Source organism: Balearica regulorum, chromosome 5, assembly GCF_011004875.1.
Source record: "Balearica regulorum gibbericeps isolate bBalReg1 chromosome 5, bBalReg1.pri, whole genome shotgun sequence".
Lineage (NCBI taxonomy): Eukaryota > Metazoa > Chordata > Aves > Gruiformes > Gruidae > Balearica > Balearica regulorum.
In genome coordinates this window covers 6,036,545-6,051,392 of record NC_046188.1, presented here as the reverse complement: position 1 = coordinate 6,051,392, position 14,848 = coordinate 6,036,545, and the positions used below count along the sequence as shown (strand labels likewise).

Genomic DNA, 14,848 nt, shown 5'->3' with positions numbered 1-14,848 from the left:
CACAGATACTCCTCTGCTCCTGTTGGTTTCTCACAGTGTAAGAACGTCTAGAAGCAGCTTTACCACTGGAGACAACGCTCATGGCATCGTATGCTGAAAAACAGCTCTCAGTAGCGCTGTCTCATTTATACCTTTTTTTTTTTTTTTTTTAATGCTGTTGCATTTTGCATGAACATGCTAAAGAGACTCCCTTTCAAATTGAATCCTCTGGATATTACTGACCTTGAACGGTTGAAGCCCTCTCTTTTTCCATTTATCCTTGCAGATTCTGCAGCAAATCAACTGAACCTGGTGGTCAATGAGATCAAAATAAAAGCAAAAGGAACTTCTAATCTTTTTCTATTATGGAGAGATGAAATCAGTGCAGGCTCCATAAAATAAGAGTTATGGGAACTGTTCACGGTTATGAGTATCTGCAACAATAAAGTGCCTCTCATTAAGTGATGCAGTGAAGCTGTGCAGATGAAGTTATATGCTCCAGTGTCACAACAAGGTACAAGTCAACCCAAAAGGAGTATTTTTTTCCTAGTTTTTGAGAGATGTCTTCATGCCCCATGTCTTTGAAAGTGCCACAGAATCTCCTCTTTTCCACAGATATCCCATGAAAAGCTCAGACTGGCTGAGGAACAGAGCAAAAGCTGTTTGCCCTGCTTGGAGAAGAGCTTCTTTCCAAGTTTTCCTACTGGAACATGTCCGAATTCCTCTTTTTTATTTCACTTGGACACTGCTTGGGGCAGATGAACCTACCACTGCTGGACTGACCACGTTGTCCTGACTGAGGCAATAAAAAAAATTGAGCAATCCCTGGGAGGGTGACTAGAGATTATTTGGCTTCTGAAAGGTCGAGGCTGCAGCAACTAGCTCTGTCTCATGAGGAGGAGGAATTTACATTTAAAAATGTAAACAAATAACCTTAACCACACAATCTTTCATTCAGACATGTTTTAAGATGGAAAAAAGTCTTTAGGTAAATAAACATCAAAGTGCTGAAAAATTCTTGCAATTCTGAAAAAAGAAATTCCTCATAATAACAATACAAACTCTAATGGTCTCTTTTACATACAATTTTGAATTACTGTCTTGTGATCTAAGGATGAACAAGCTCTGAAGATATCTAGGAACACAATTTTCTTGCAAACCTTGGTGTCCAATATATTTTCCTCTGTCACAGTAGTGACATTATATTGAGCCAAGCATTTTTTTCCATCAGTAAGGCAGACTTGTGCCATGGATTTTAACACCAATCACTTCCACGTTCATCTGTACATACAACAAATAGTTAAATAGCTTTCACCTTGACTGATTTAAACTCACAAAAATTCTGAAAGAACTCCATTTTATTTGCTTAAAAATATTTGATATATTCACAGAATCATTGCCTAAATTTATAATCATAACAAAATTATAAGAAAAATAGTAGAAAATAAATAGTACTAAAAGACCAGTATTTTGACAAAACACCCAGACTACCACACTAGGCAGACAAATGTACCTACGACAAAATCTTCAGACAGTGATGGTCATAAAAACCTGTAAAGTTTAAAATGTATCTGTCCCTGAAGAATCTGAATCGCCATGTATACTACTCATGCTCTCTGTTTGGTTATCGGTATTCATGGAAGGCAGCTTCACTGACACCTTTGCCGCAGAAGCATGTGGATTTAAATGTGGGGCAGCGTCCTCTCCTAAAAAAAAATAAAAAGCAGAACAAAACACATTATTTGCTGTCTCTGACAAAGAACTAAACTGTACTGAAGTCATTTCCGTACTGCATCACTCCATGGAAATACAAAGACACAAACACCTCTAGTGTCCACAGTTTTGAGGCATTTCCAAGAGTCTGTTTTGGCTGTCAGAGTTCTCTTTATCAGGTAACAAAGGGATGAATTTCTGTGTATAGAGACTGGGCTGTATTTACATACAGATACACCGAACATACACACCTACATACACATGTACATATATAATCTCCAGTAGGCCCAGAACAATTTCCAATATGTATATTGGTGTTTTCCACAGAAATTAAATGAGATCCGCCAACATGAACAGTATTTCTAAACTCCATCTATATGTGTATGTCTGTTTGCATCAAACCCTGAGAAAACATTTAGGTTGTTCCATACTGTGTATCAATCATAAAAAGCAAAGCAATCCAAGTTGAAGTCACTGGCTACAAGTCCTACAGAAAAAAAACACCCTATCAATGCTTCAGCTGCCCAGAAGACAAGTGAGAAGTTGTTTTAGCTCTTCCCTATCTCCAACCCATTTCCCTGACTCATTAAGGGTACTTCTTGCTACTCCTTTGCGGTTTATCTCCCTCTTTTCATCCTCTGACAGACTCCAGAGAAAATGGGGACAGCCTTCGCCCGAGAGATGTGGCTTGCAGGACTTTACAAGCCACGTTCATCTTCCAGTGAGTCTGAGATGGCGCCTTGCCACTTCCCATTCTTGCAATCTGACCCTGCAAAACGTGGGATGTCCTGGGAGTGGGACAAACCACCGCCATGCCAGCAGCCCCTGCAAGGAAGGGGGACTCGTCCCACAGAGTTTCCAGCAGCACTGGCTGTTGAGCAGCTGTGAAAGAGCCCTGCAGCGCTGAAAAGTCGTCCTGTCTGGGAAGCAGTGGCAGGGTAGAAAACAACCTGTATCCAGATGCCCGAGATGGGAAAGGAGAAGGGTGATGGGCACGAGTTACTATAATTAGCCAGAGGAAGGAGACAAGATGAATCAATTCATGGAGCAGAGGGAGCAAGACGTGAATTTGGCTTCAGACGCAGAATGAGGGAGGACAGGAGAAATGGCATTGGATGAATGGTACAACATTCACAAAACTACAGAAAGAGCATTTTGAGATTTCAGTTGTCCTCGGGACATGTATTTTATGTGCAGCAGCTACAGGCAAAACCAACATATATGAGTCTGTGTACTCATAGCAAAGGTTCTCCTGAGTTTGTTCTTATTCCAATAAGCTATAACAGTTCTCCCTTCCTCTGTGATAGACTAGGTAATTAAAACACTATTTTCCCAATAAAACCGAGAAGTTAGGCTTTCTTTCAGCTCAGTTAATTATCTACTATGTCACTGTAGTAGTAATCTGCTTTCATCTGACTTGTAGCAAAGCACGCTTCAAATGACTAATTAAAACAACAAAAACCCACTGCTAAAATAAAATTTCATCTGGTGTTTTTCATGCGAGAACAGCAGCCAACAGCCTAGGAAGTCAAACACTAATGAGGCCAAAGACACTAAAGCCAGTACGTGGGGCAACCCATGCCAGCAAAGCCTCTTGCCCCTCAGGAGGGCTCTGCAGAGGCAGCAAGAGTATAAGAGCATTTTTTGTGTCCCTGGAGAATCAACACGTCACCTGCTCACCACAGCCGCTTACGCACTTTGCAAGAAGCAATGTCCATAGTTCCACTAGGTTCTCCTCATTAGCTGGACAGCCTTCGTCACCCCCAGCCCGAATCCCTCTACAAAGCACAGCTGCCAACGTTTGGGTTGGCATGAGCCTGAGCAAACCTAACACACGAGCAGTAAGACGTGAGAAATCCTCCATCTTCTGAACATGATTCAAAAGCACATTTATGGCAACACCACAAAGATGTGCAAGCAACGTGTGTTGTTTTTCCAGAAGTACTTCCATGAGTTTAGTCTGTAGCCATGTTTGCACGATAAAAATAGGTTATTCAGAAGGGGAACTGAAGAATAGCAAAGCGTTTATTTGGTTAGACGTGAGGCTGACACACAGTAAAGACATGGATGTGTAATGCCCAGGGAAACTTTGTAAATCATCCTAGACGCTAAAGCAACTCTCCAACACTATATGTAGTTTGATGCTTTCATAGCTTGACTTTGTTAATAATTTCCACAGTCATGTCACATTCCATGATGTCATTGTTTCAACAGCTGTTTTCAGGTTTGTTAAAAAAAAAAAAGAAGAAAAAGAAAAAATGGAGGAGGGTAAAAAAAAAGAATATTCCCTTATCCCAAGGCTCTGTATTAACTTCCCAAGTATTTGATTCTGGGGTGCTGAAAGAAAGTATCGTATTAGTCTACATTCTTCCTAACACATGCTCTAATATATTTTACAGACATACTATAGTTCAATTTTATGATAGATATAAAATGCTAAAAGGACAGAAAAATTAAAAGAATAATTCCACCTACTTGCTCAACAGAAAAGTTACCACATCCTTATTTATCTAAATATCCTTAAAGATAAGCTTAAAACTACCCAAAGTAAACATTTTCTTTTTTTTAAAAGACAGAAATCTGAAGTCTTTGACTTTGTTAGATGTACACAGAAAATACAGAACCTGGATTTTCAGCATTTTAACTGTAAAAAAATGATGGATATCCTATTTCAGCTACATGGGAGATTCTGCTCCATGACTATAACTTTCCAGGATAGAAAGCTGAAACTCTACACATCGGCCCAAAGCTACAACTACTAAGTTACTCTCACATGTGCTTTATCATTATCACCTCTTGCTTAATCTAACCTTGTGCATGCAACACATACATATATACGTATAGAGATGGGTATGTGAATAAATACACACAGGATTAAGTGCTTGTATTCCTGCTCACATATATTTACTGATGTCCGTATCTGCTTTTTTGCTGTACACCAGTGATAGCGCTTGTATAGTCCCTGGCCAGCTCCTTCTTTAACAATGTGATATTCCATTTTATTTCTTCCCCCCCATCGGAGAACAGCTCATAACCAATATTAAGATGGTTTCCTCTCAAACATTGAGCTCTTTACCGCCACAAATATGCAAATTGAAATGGTGCTTATAATCTTCTGATATGCCATAAAAAGGGAATGGAAAATTCCTCCATTTACAAAGCAGTGCAGGGCAGGAAGGCAGGTAATCGTCACAGCTTTTTTCCTTCTTCAGAGGCTCTGGAAGTACTCAGCACAATTTTGTAATCATGTACTTAGATGTATTTATAAAAATTTTCCTTGTTAAAATCCAATAAATGGAACATGTGACCTCAGGTGACCCCTGGTTCTCCAAATTCATTGTTACCATCTAATAGAATACATTCATACAAACTGTGAAAACTGACACTCTTAATAAGTGTGTAAGGGTCCTTGACTGGTAGGAACTCAACAGTGACTGAAAACATCTTGGTGACCCACTGATGGAAAAGGTCAGATTTCAGATTAGAGATTTTTCCTGTTCTTGGCAATCTATAACAAATTCATGTACAGTACTAAATTTCCAGATCTTTGTTTAACAGAAACATAAAAATTAATGGTGTGTCAACCATCCGGTGACCTGTGAAGGGAGTTTTTCTCTAAGAGGTACCGTCACACAGAGAGTATGCTATATACAAGTGTATCGTGAATGTATGCCAAATGGAAAAGGAATTAAACACACTGGAGGGAGGTTTGGTTACTAATACCATATGGCAACAATAAGAACAAAGAAAAATGTTTAAGTCTTTCTTTTTAAATTGTTCTATTTGGCAAAATAAAAAGACTAAACAAGTCTGACTTTTAAGCCAAATAAAAACCATGTGCTTTAACTCCTTCAAGTCGGTGTCCATACACTAAATAAAACTTCTATTTTTAATCTATCCGGAAGTAAACCAGACACATATCTTGTAAGTGAAAAGAGCTATCTTCAAAACAATAAATAGGGAGGGGTTTGAAGGATTATGACCCAGGTTATTGTTTCAGTATAAAACCGGAACCATAATTACTGTAATTACTTACATATTACTTCCTAAAATTTAAAACCAGCCATCACCCACAACAACCCTCCTCTACTCTCTAACCTAACAAATGAAGCAGCTAACTTCTACAGCAAGAATAAACTTCCAAGCCTATATAAAAACAACTCCAGTGCAGTGCTCTCATTCCTTTAATAGCATGGGTTGATATGAATGGCTTGTTTCTTCTTCTGCCAGATTCCAGCTGCTTCACTTTGTTTATTACTGACTTCAAAGTTTAAAACACTGTCCTGTCCCAACAAATAACTTCCTCCAGATGGCATTATCTCAAGTGTTCCGAGCACTGGGGATAGCACAGCACCTGCAGATCTGTAACCCAGCATCTTAAAATCTTCAATGCAAGTGCCTTTTTTTCATTTTTTCCTGTGTCATTCCCCCATTTTGCTTTTTCCCTACAAAAAAAATTTATATCTGGGATATAGTTACAAAGACCGTTAGCATGGAAACAGAGTTGTCAGAAATTCTTTAGAGTAATGACTGTAAAGTAGAAGAACACCTACAAGCCCAAAGGTGACAGAACCACTATCAATAGAAATGCTTTATCTGCTCCTCTTACCTGTAAGTAAAGATGTGAGATACATATTTGTGCCAATGTGTGTCTGATCCATGTCTCCATGGTTATCTGTAAGGTACCAAAGAAAAATTCACTCATTTTCACACGTGGTTGTACAGGCAAGTTACAAAGTACAGCAACCCAAGAAGCAGCATTTTTTTGCAGAATCATAATTATTCCAGATTGATGGGATAATACATATTCATAAGAAACAACCATATTTTGATGTAAGCAATTCTGAAGGCTACATTGAAAGGAGAAAATACACTGCAATGTCAGTCATGTCACTAATTATAAGGAACAGTATTTCCAGTTCAGACTCATGTCTAGCTATACCCTGCGTGTCCGCTACATAATCCAATGCTTCTGGAATTTAATGGCTAGTAGAGCTGAGAGCGGGTATGGAAAGGATCTCAAGATGGTAAAGAATGCAACATTCTCGGGGATAAGCAGGACCATCAATGGTTTCTCAAATAATCCAATCCTTTGGACAAAATTATTCGCCATTCATTAGAAATGATAGCTCCTCCACTTTTGTATCTCTGGCCACCTTGAATCCATATGCATGTTTATGTTATTGTGGAGAAGGCGTCCCTTCTCAGCTCTGTCAGAAATGAAGCAAAAATGCTTAAGCATGTGGGCTTTTTAGGGCAGGGACTCTCTTCTCATCGTGTACATGCTTTGTTAAGCATAGGGCCCCTGGCTGCAGGTCAGACCGTTGCCTTCCGTTAGGATAGAAATTCAGAAAGCAAGAACGAGATGCTCTGCAAATGCATGCAGTTCTGTTTTCATAACTCAAAACCAGGCTGTCCATAATTTAGCCCATTTCATGACAAACAGAAAAGACTCTAGCAAACTTAGGCCAAATTCCTAGAGCTGAGTTACATAGAATCATAGAATCACAGAATGGTTTGGGTTGGAAGGGGCATTCTAGTCTAGAAGGGATCATCTAGTTCCAACCCCCCTGCCATGGGCAGGGACACCCCCCACTAGACCAGGTTGCCCAAAGCCCCATCCAACCTGGCCTTGAACACTTCCAGGGAGGGGGCATCCACAGCTTCTCTGGGCAACCTCTTCCAGTGCCTCAGCACCCTCACAGTAAAGAATTTCTTCCTTTATATCTAATCTAAATTTTTCAGTTTAAAGCCACTCCCTCTCATTCCATCACTCCCTGCCTTTGTAACCAGTCCCTCTCCAGCTTTCTTGTAGGCCCCTTTAGATACTGGAAGGCTGCTATAAGGTCTCCAATGAAAGGGATAGATTTACAATTAAAACACTTCAGTTGTTTTACAGAAATGGACAGACATCTGTAGGACTTGAGCCAAAAATGTCTGAATTTAAAAGCATGAGTCTACTGCTTGAGCTGAAAAAACAGTTTCATTCTCAAAGGCTTCAGCCAACTCATAAACTTCCATAAGTGGGCCACAGACACCAGTGGAGACAGAAAACTATATAGTATGAGTTCAGTTCAAGTTTTGACCTAAACTTGGCAGATTCCACCTTCCCATGGTGTAATATACTTACAGAAAGTCTGCATACAAGCACACAGAAAATAAACATGCATACACACGCGCTTTTCTTTTTTTGTTTGTTTGTTTAAACCCTAATGTATATCCTAGCTATAAATATTTCTGAAAAGAAAATAAATTCAGATCTCCAGTCAGTAAAGGAGGGTGGGGGACAGGCTAAGCAGCTAACAAATTTTTCAAAGCAGAATATTTGAAAATGATTTTTCCTCCTCTCAAGTCTGAGTTCAAGGTTCAGTGGTTTTCCAAAACACGCTATATTCCCACCAATAGCAACACTAAACAGAATAAAAACTACAAATACATAAAATAAACTAGAACCAGATTTTTCAAAATCCTAACACAGAGACCGGTAGGGAAGGGCAGACAGAAAACAGCTCCAAAAACATCTAGGAATGAGATTGCAGAGTTTACTAAATAAATATTTCCTTTTGGTGCCTAAAATCTACTCTGCTCATTTAGATCTGGCATGTTTTGCTCTGTAGAATATCTCATTGCTTAACAAGTTCATTCCCTGGCCACAACTCTTGCTGTTGTTTCCCAGAAAATCACTTCCAAAAGATGTGTAATGATCTTTCCAAATAACTACAATAATTATTAATACTAAGAAGAATTATTAAAAGTCAATTTGATTTTTTCCGTACAGTTGCCTGTGATTTTTGGATGTGCAATTGGATAGAAACAAACTTTTCTTAACTTTTAAGCACTGTTGTTTCTTGACTGCAACCATTTTCTTGAGGAGAAATGAGATGAGAGTCTGTGGTAAACCTTGAAGCAGTAGCTTTTATTTCAAAGTAAAAAAGGAGAAGGAGTTGGTTCTTTACTGATCCAGAGTCTTTGAAAAACACTGGGAAAATGTGCCTCATGCAAGGGCTGGGGGGGAGGCGTAATCTCTAAATCCACAGGAGACAACCTAGGTAAACAGCTGGTGGAATCAGGAGAATCTGACAAGTGATAATTAAACCCCAGCATATCTAATTGTGTAATTAATATTTTATTTATTCAGTAGAACTAAATATCACCTACATACCAATCTTTTTCTCATTTTACCATTTTTTTCAATCTAACAGGCAAGTGGACAGGAAGGTAATTTTACAAGTATGCTGGTATAATATATTCAGCTCTGTTATTCACACCTTCACGTTTGGGAATCCAAAAGACAATTTAATGCCAGCATCAGAAGCAAAATAAAGAAGCTCAAAAAGAAAATGGACTTGAATGATTGATAGCAGGAATTCACACTAAATTCTAAGATAAAGTTATGCAGGCTTCCCTCAGGATGCAGAATTATTCGCTGCAATCCTAGCAGTGGACTGGCTCCACCGAGACCTCGTATCTTAACAATATTAATTGCAGCAATACTGCCTCCAGCTTATCTACATCATACCACAGTGCTAGACATAATAGCTTTCATAGCCTACATGGGGAGTGGCAAGTAAAAAAAAAATAAAAAAATTAAAGCATCTTTTTAATTCTTAAAAGTTACATGGTCTGGCTTTATTTAAAAGTAATTAAAAATTAATTTACACAAGTAATTAAAGTTGAACGAACAAATTCAATGATGTTTCATCATAAATTAGGGTTGCAGTGGGTTTGAAAATGAACATCTTTCCATCTTTCACACTTAAAATGAAGCTGGGTGTCCCAGTGAGGGGATCCCCTAAGCAAATAATGTTTTTTTCTAAGTTAGCATACTGGCCAGGATACACACTGGGCTACTCCAGAGTCCCTTACAGCCTCACAATTTTTGTTCAGATTAGTTTGGCCCACACAGTTAAATTACCAGCAATAACTCCAACATGCCACTCATGCAGTCTTTGATGTGTGGTTGCCCGTATTGCTTGGGATGCACATAATTCGGGGCAAGTGACAATCTCTACTTATCAGACAGGTTCAGTATGTTGCAGGTCAAGACTGAGCATGTTATCTGCAGCGATGCCTGCACTGCGTATGCTTACTAAGCATCGTATGCTACCCAGCCCTATTAACTCTTCAGCTACATGACTATTAAAAAAGGAATGTAAGAGGACAGCTTTGAGCAAATCAGAGTGAGAAGTTACAAGCTACTTTCTATCACTTGAAAGTGTGATGGGGAAGACCTTGATGAGCTCTACCTCAAACAGCCAAGAAGATTTCCTGGGCAAGGAGGTGTCATCTCCCTCCAGCCATGGCAGCAATCTGTACCCAGATTTGAATGAAGGCTAGGGGATGGGCCTCATCAGGAAGAAAACAGAAACCTTTCTGTACCGCACAGCTCTACACGCAGTGCTGCAGGGCAGAACTTTCTCATTGCAAGTCACTCTTCACATATAATGGACTCACTAAATGCATTCTTATAATAACAATTTATATAAGATACACTAAAAATAAAAACCTGTTCAAATAACAAGTGGTTTTCTAGATGACCACAAACAAAATAGCTATATTTCTCTATTCTGAATATTCTATTTTCTAAATATTCACATGACCCTATGCATTTGTTTTGATGATTTTCACTTACAAAGTCATGGGATTCTCCATATGGAAACAGTTTGCCAACACTCCTATTACTGTACTACCCTTACAAAGATCTGGCATATTAAAATGCTTATACCTACAGCACAATTATTCAATTTTTGTAATTACACCTTTTAGAAAGGAGCTTATGAATGTTTTCTCCAGGAAAAGAAACAAAACAAGACAGAACAAAACCAGTCCTATACAGTTAGCATTTTCCAGTGATACGTTCTAATAAACACTAGGACATCTCTGCACACATTTCTAGCATACATGCCAACAAACTTGTTAAAAAGACCTCCTTTCAAGCCATTTGTTAAAAAGACCTCCTTTCAAGCCATTTGTTTAACAGCAGAAGATGGCCACTTAGAGGTCTTACCCATTTGTGCATATCAATTAACTTTGAAAAATGTATTAGGAATAAGCAATTCTAGGAGGCTGAGAGAAGCAAGTTATTTTCCTATTAGCCTAGAAAGAATACTGTAGTAATCTACATAAGCAAGCATATGTTAAAATAAAGAAAATATTAAATGTCTCTACTGGAAGATCTGCTGGGAGACAGCCATTACTAAACATCCAGTCCCTATTTGGCCAAAGACCGTCTAAGCCTTCTCTTGAAATGAGTACCCAGTGTGATGACAAGTAACACCGTCTCTACAAATTAATGCCCAGGACCAGAGACTTGGAAAGGTCTGAGAATAAATATATGTTTTTATCCTGTGCTATTTTAAAGTTGGTTAAAATCTAAAATGTTTAAACATTGTGCAGCAGAGATAAGCATTCCTCCAAGAACCTTGGCCTGTTACATGGGAAAGAGTAAAAACAAAATTCCTTTGCAATACTCGGGTGAATCTGAGCTCTAAATCAGTAGAATAAACGAACTGCAGAAACATATTGCTCCACATCTATGCTACGTATTCAGCACGCTATGCCACCTTCTTAACTCTGTCTTATGCACATCACTACTTATTTTACCATGACGCGCACCTCTGTCTCTGCTAACCACTGTAAAAAGCAGGGAAAACACTGCAGACTGCTCCCAGCAACACTGTGCCTCTTGATTTCACTACTGATCAACGGTTCCCCAGCAAGAATGGTGAAACCAACAACTGTTGTCAGCAACCCAGGAGCTGCTCTGCACAAATTTTCGAGCAGCAGTCAAGCAGTGCCTTCCAGGACACTGAACATACTTGTTTACATTAGGTTCTCATTGAGCAGATGTTCTTTACCTCTGAAGCTGCACACAGACAAGTTGAAATTTTGAACGCTGGCTGCATTAACTGATGGGGACAACTCCTTCTAGTATCTACTGCCAACTTGTTTCAGAAAGCATTGCAACTCTTTGACATTCGCTCTTCCCAGTTCAAGCTGCTGGTGCCAAACCTGGTTGCACTCAGTTCATCAATAGCTTTCTTCATTGCTTGGGGCCACCAGCATGATTAATATAGCTTGTAAGCAGCCTGAATGAAATTCATTTACCACTTGTCTGGGTTTAAATATTCCTGGCCACAGTACAGGGAAATCTACACTGGAAAGGAGCGTGTACGGAAATCCAGTCGGCATGTGTGGGAGCGGCTTCCTTGCAGAGGTGTGGGCTACTGCGTGCTGATGGGACACGACTTGTGCAGGTGAACGGCACAGACGCCTGGGTCTGTTCTCCGCTCTAGAGCACACACTGCAACTCCTGACTTTATATAGGGTTCATAGAAAGAGTAATTATGAAAAGCTCCTTAAGCAAGCTGCTTTTGCAAACCCTCTATATACCTAACAATGACATAAACCCAATTATTTAGCACAATCCTAATCTGCCACAATGACACCCAGTGTGTGCCAGTATGAAAAGCACAAAGGCAAAAAACCTTCTCTCATGTGTTTCATGGAATTTAATGGCTCCCCAATATTTTACTTGAAGCAAATGCATTCACATTATATACGCACACATGCACTCCCAAGTTCAGGAACACTTACTCTGCAAGTATTAGAAAAATCAATCTGCTTTCTGGCAGTTTCTTGCACACGCTCACAGTAAGACCAAGAATTTTAAAAACATTATCCATTATGTTCTTTCTCTCCCTCTCTTAAATATCATCAAAGAACTGAGTCCAGAATAGACTTAAAATTCAATACATACACAAGTTGGGGAATATATTTCCCCTTATCATCACTGTCACTGAGACTTACATTGCCTACACAAGAGCAGAAGAGAACAAATGCTTAAAGATCATCTTTCTTTATACAAGACAACATTTGAATGTCGTCGTTATTTGATGCAATGCTGGGTTTTTTAAATCATGGCGGGACAGAAGGCACATGTTGCAAAGTATCTCAGAACAGGACTGTCTCCTACCATGGAGGAAGCCTGGCAGAAAGGGGCCTGGATGGTGCCTGGGACCTCTCAGTGATTCTGCAATGCATACAGTAACAGAGTTTTACTGCCCAGGTTACGGAGTTATCCAATCCTTCTCTAGCCCTTCAGAGAAGAAATAAACTGGTTCATGCAGACTCATTGTCTACTGCTGTGTATTTTCAGAGAGCTACTTGGAAAGCAAGTAGCGTAGTAGCCAAGGTGTAGCACTATTCACACAACCTATGTTTATCACACACAGAAAGTTTCCTGGAAATGCATTCTAAATCTGATAAGAAAAATCCTCATTAAGAATCATTTGCTTGTTTAATTTTCACTTATTGAGCTTTAATGTACCATAAAAGTAAGCAATAACAACAGTGCCTTAAATAAATATCGCTTGTCTTGTACTCATTAATGTTTTAGAAGAACACAAAACTGCCTCTAGATACAGGAAGCTGCTGGAAAATAAAAACTAACCAATCATATAAACTAAAATGAGAGCTTGAAAGAATTTTTCTGTTGAACACGGAGTTCAACAAAAATGTATTCTGTTCACTGTACACACGACACCAATGGGAATAAGAGCCAGTTCAAGTTCTAAGTTACCATTACTTGGGTAATAGTTTCAAGCTGCAAGGCACAGCTGTACGGGCCCAGCCAGACAGGCTATCACAGCAATGCTTTGATAGCATGGGGCCCTTAAGTGTCAGGATATAGAAAAGGCAGCAGTTGTTGGCTGTGAAAACAGTCTGATACAAACCAGATGGGGACTTACTTGATGGGCAACACAAAGGAAAACAATTGGCTCATTCAACAAAGTCAGGCCACTGCCCCAGAGAATTAACAGAAGACAATAACAGTCAACCAGAGTTGATGCAAACAAGAAACAGCCATGTGGTTACGGTTTAAGGAATTGTTTCTCCTCAGACTAAACATAAAGTTTTGATTTCTAATTCTTATATTCATTAATTTCAGTCTCGTTTACAAGCCCCCTCTTCCTCCAAAGTCTTCCGTATAATTCATTTATGTAGCACCAGCCTTCGCACACCTACTTAAACAAGAAAAAAATTATATGACAAAGGCAGCTATATTAATCTAATGTTTTCTGAAGAATGCCAAGGCCACAGACAACTTTCTGAACTGTGTCAGAACAACATTACAGATACACAGCACACAATGTGTTATTAGACACATTTGCATGCATATATTTACTGATTCTTTTTGTTTCGAAATGCAAAAAAAGCCCAGTAGGTCACATGCTGGGTTACTGGAGTACAGATGTCTTCCAGTTTTGTGAAGAGTTATTCTGGTTTCTTACTTAACTTTTTTTCAGAAGTAAATTTTAGATCAATTATGTTACCATGTAACAGTTTTGTTTGTCAGGCTACAGTTAGCTATTAAAATAGCTATTACCAAACTTTTTTTGAAGCAATCAAATATTTAAAAATTGGCTATTTCAGCCATAACTCAAGAAATCCCCAACCCATTCATTTTTAGAAGCTTGTAGAAGATTATGGTCCAAAATCTTAATTGCTCTTGCTGTTTTATTACAGGAAATATAAAAGTGACATGTGCAAAGGTATTTTGATTACAAATTACTTACAGAGATTGCACAATAAGTCAGACCTCTAAGGGCCTTCTGCAATTTCACTCTCAGACTAAAAACATCTGAACTTTCTTTTCATATACTTCAAAATATTCCCTCTGGCAGGCTCTGCACTGCAGTGCTCTACACGAGTGTGAATGGTCGGATGGCAACTCTGCAAGACAGTCAGATACTTGGACACCCAAGCAAGTATGTCTAGAAAATGCAGTGACATGCAGATGTCCTGGATGCCTCGTGAAACCATGTTGTCCTGGGGCCGAGCAGCTTCAGCACACAACCACACATCCCCTGAGTTTCACTGCTTCTGAAGATTGCTTGATGGCTAGTTCATGGATTTCTGAGCTGGCCATGTTGCATGACGTAAACATCTCCTGAACACATCACTCAGACGTAAGATGCATGAAGTCTACTGTTCTTTCTAAGTGCTTTGCTTGCCATGCAGACTTGCAAGAAGCAGCTGGGTTAAAGAACTGAAAGTATGGCTCTCATTTAAACAGCCCAGACCCGACAGAGGGAGCGAGGGAGTTTGTCCTTAAAGAAAGAAAAAGACCTACTGAATTAAGGAAGTATAGAGT

General features: G+C 39.2%; 1 protein-coding gene across 6 annotated transcripts in view; it reads right to left on the bottom strand.

Moving 5' to 3' along the window:
* Window positions 1-973: 973 nt before the first annotated feature.
* The window catches only part of KIAA0586 (KIAA0586 ortholog), a 75,711-nt gene continuing 61,836 nt past the window's right edge, over window positions 974-14,848 (bottom strand). For 2 of the 6 annotated variants that reach the window (XM_075753297.1, XM_075753298.1), the window contains exons 31-32: window positions 6,302-6,367; window positions 975-1,685 (exon numbers count right to left, since the gene is read on the bottom strand). In XM_075753297.1, coding sequence (XP_075609412.1) covers window positions 1,540-1,685; window positions 6,302-6,367 — 212 coding nt within the window. In that variant the 3' untranslated portion in view covers window positions 975-1,539. Of the gene's footprint in view, window positions 1,686-6,301; window positions 6,368-14,848 lie in introns of all 6 variants that reach the window. The other 4 variants (XM_075753299.1, XM_075753300.1, XR_012835526.1 and 1 more) reach the window with 3 other exon arrangements.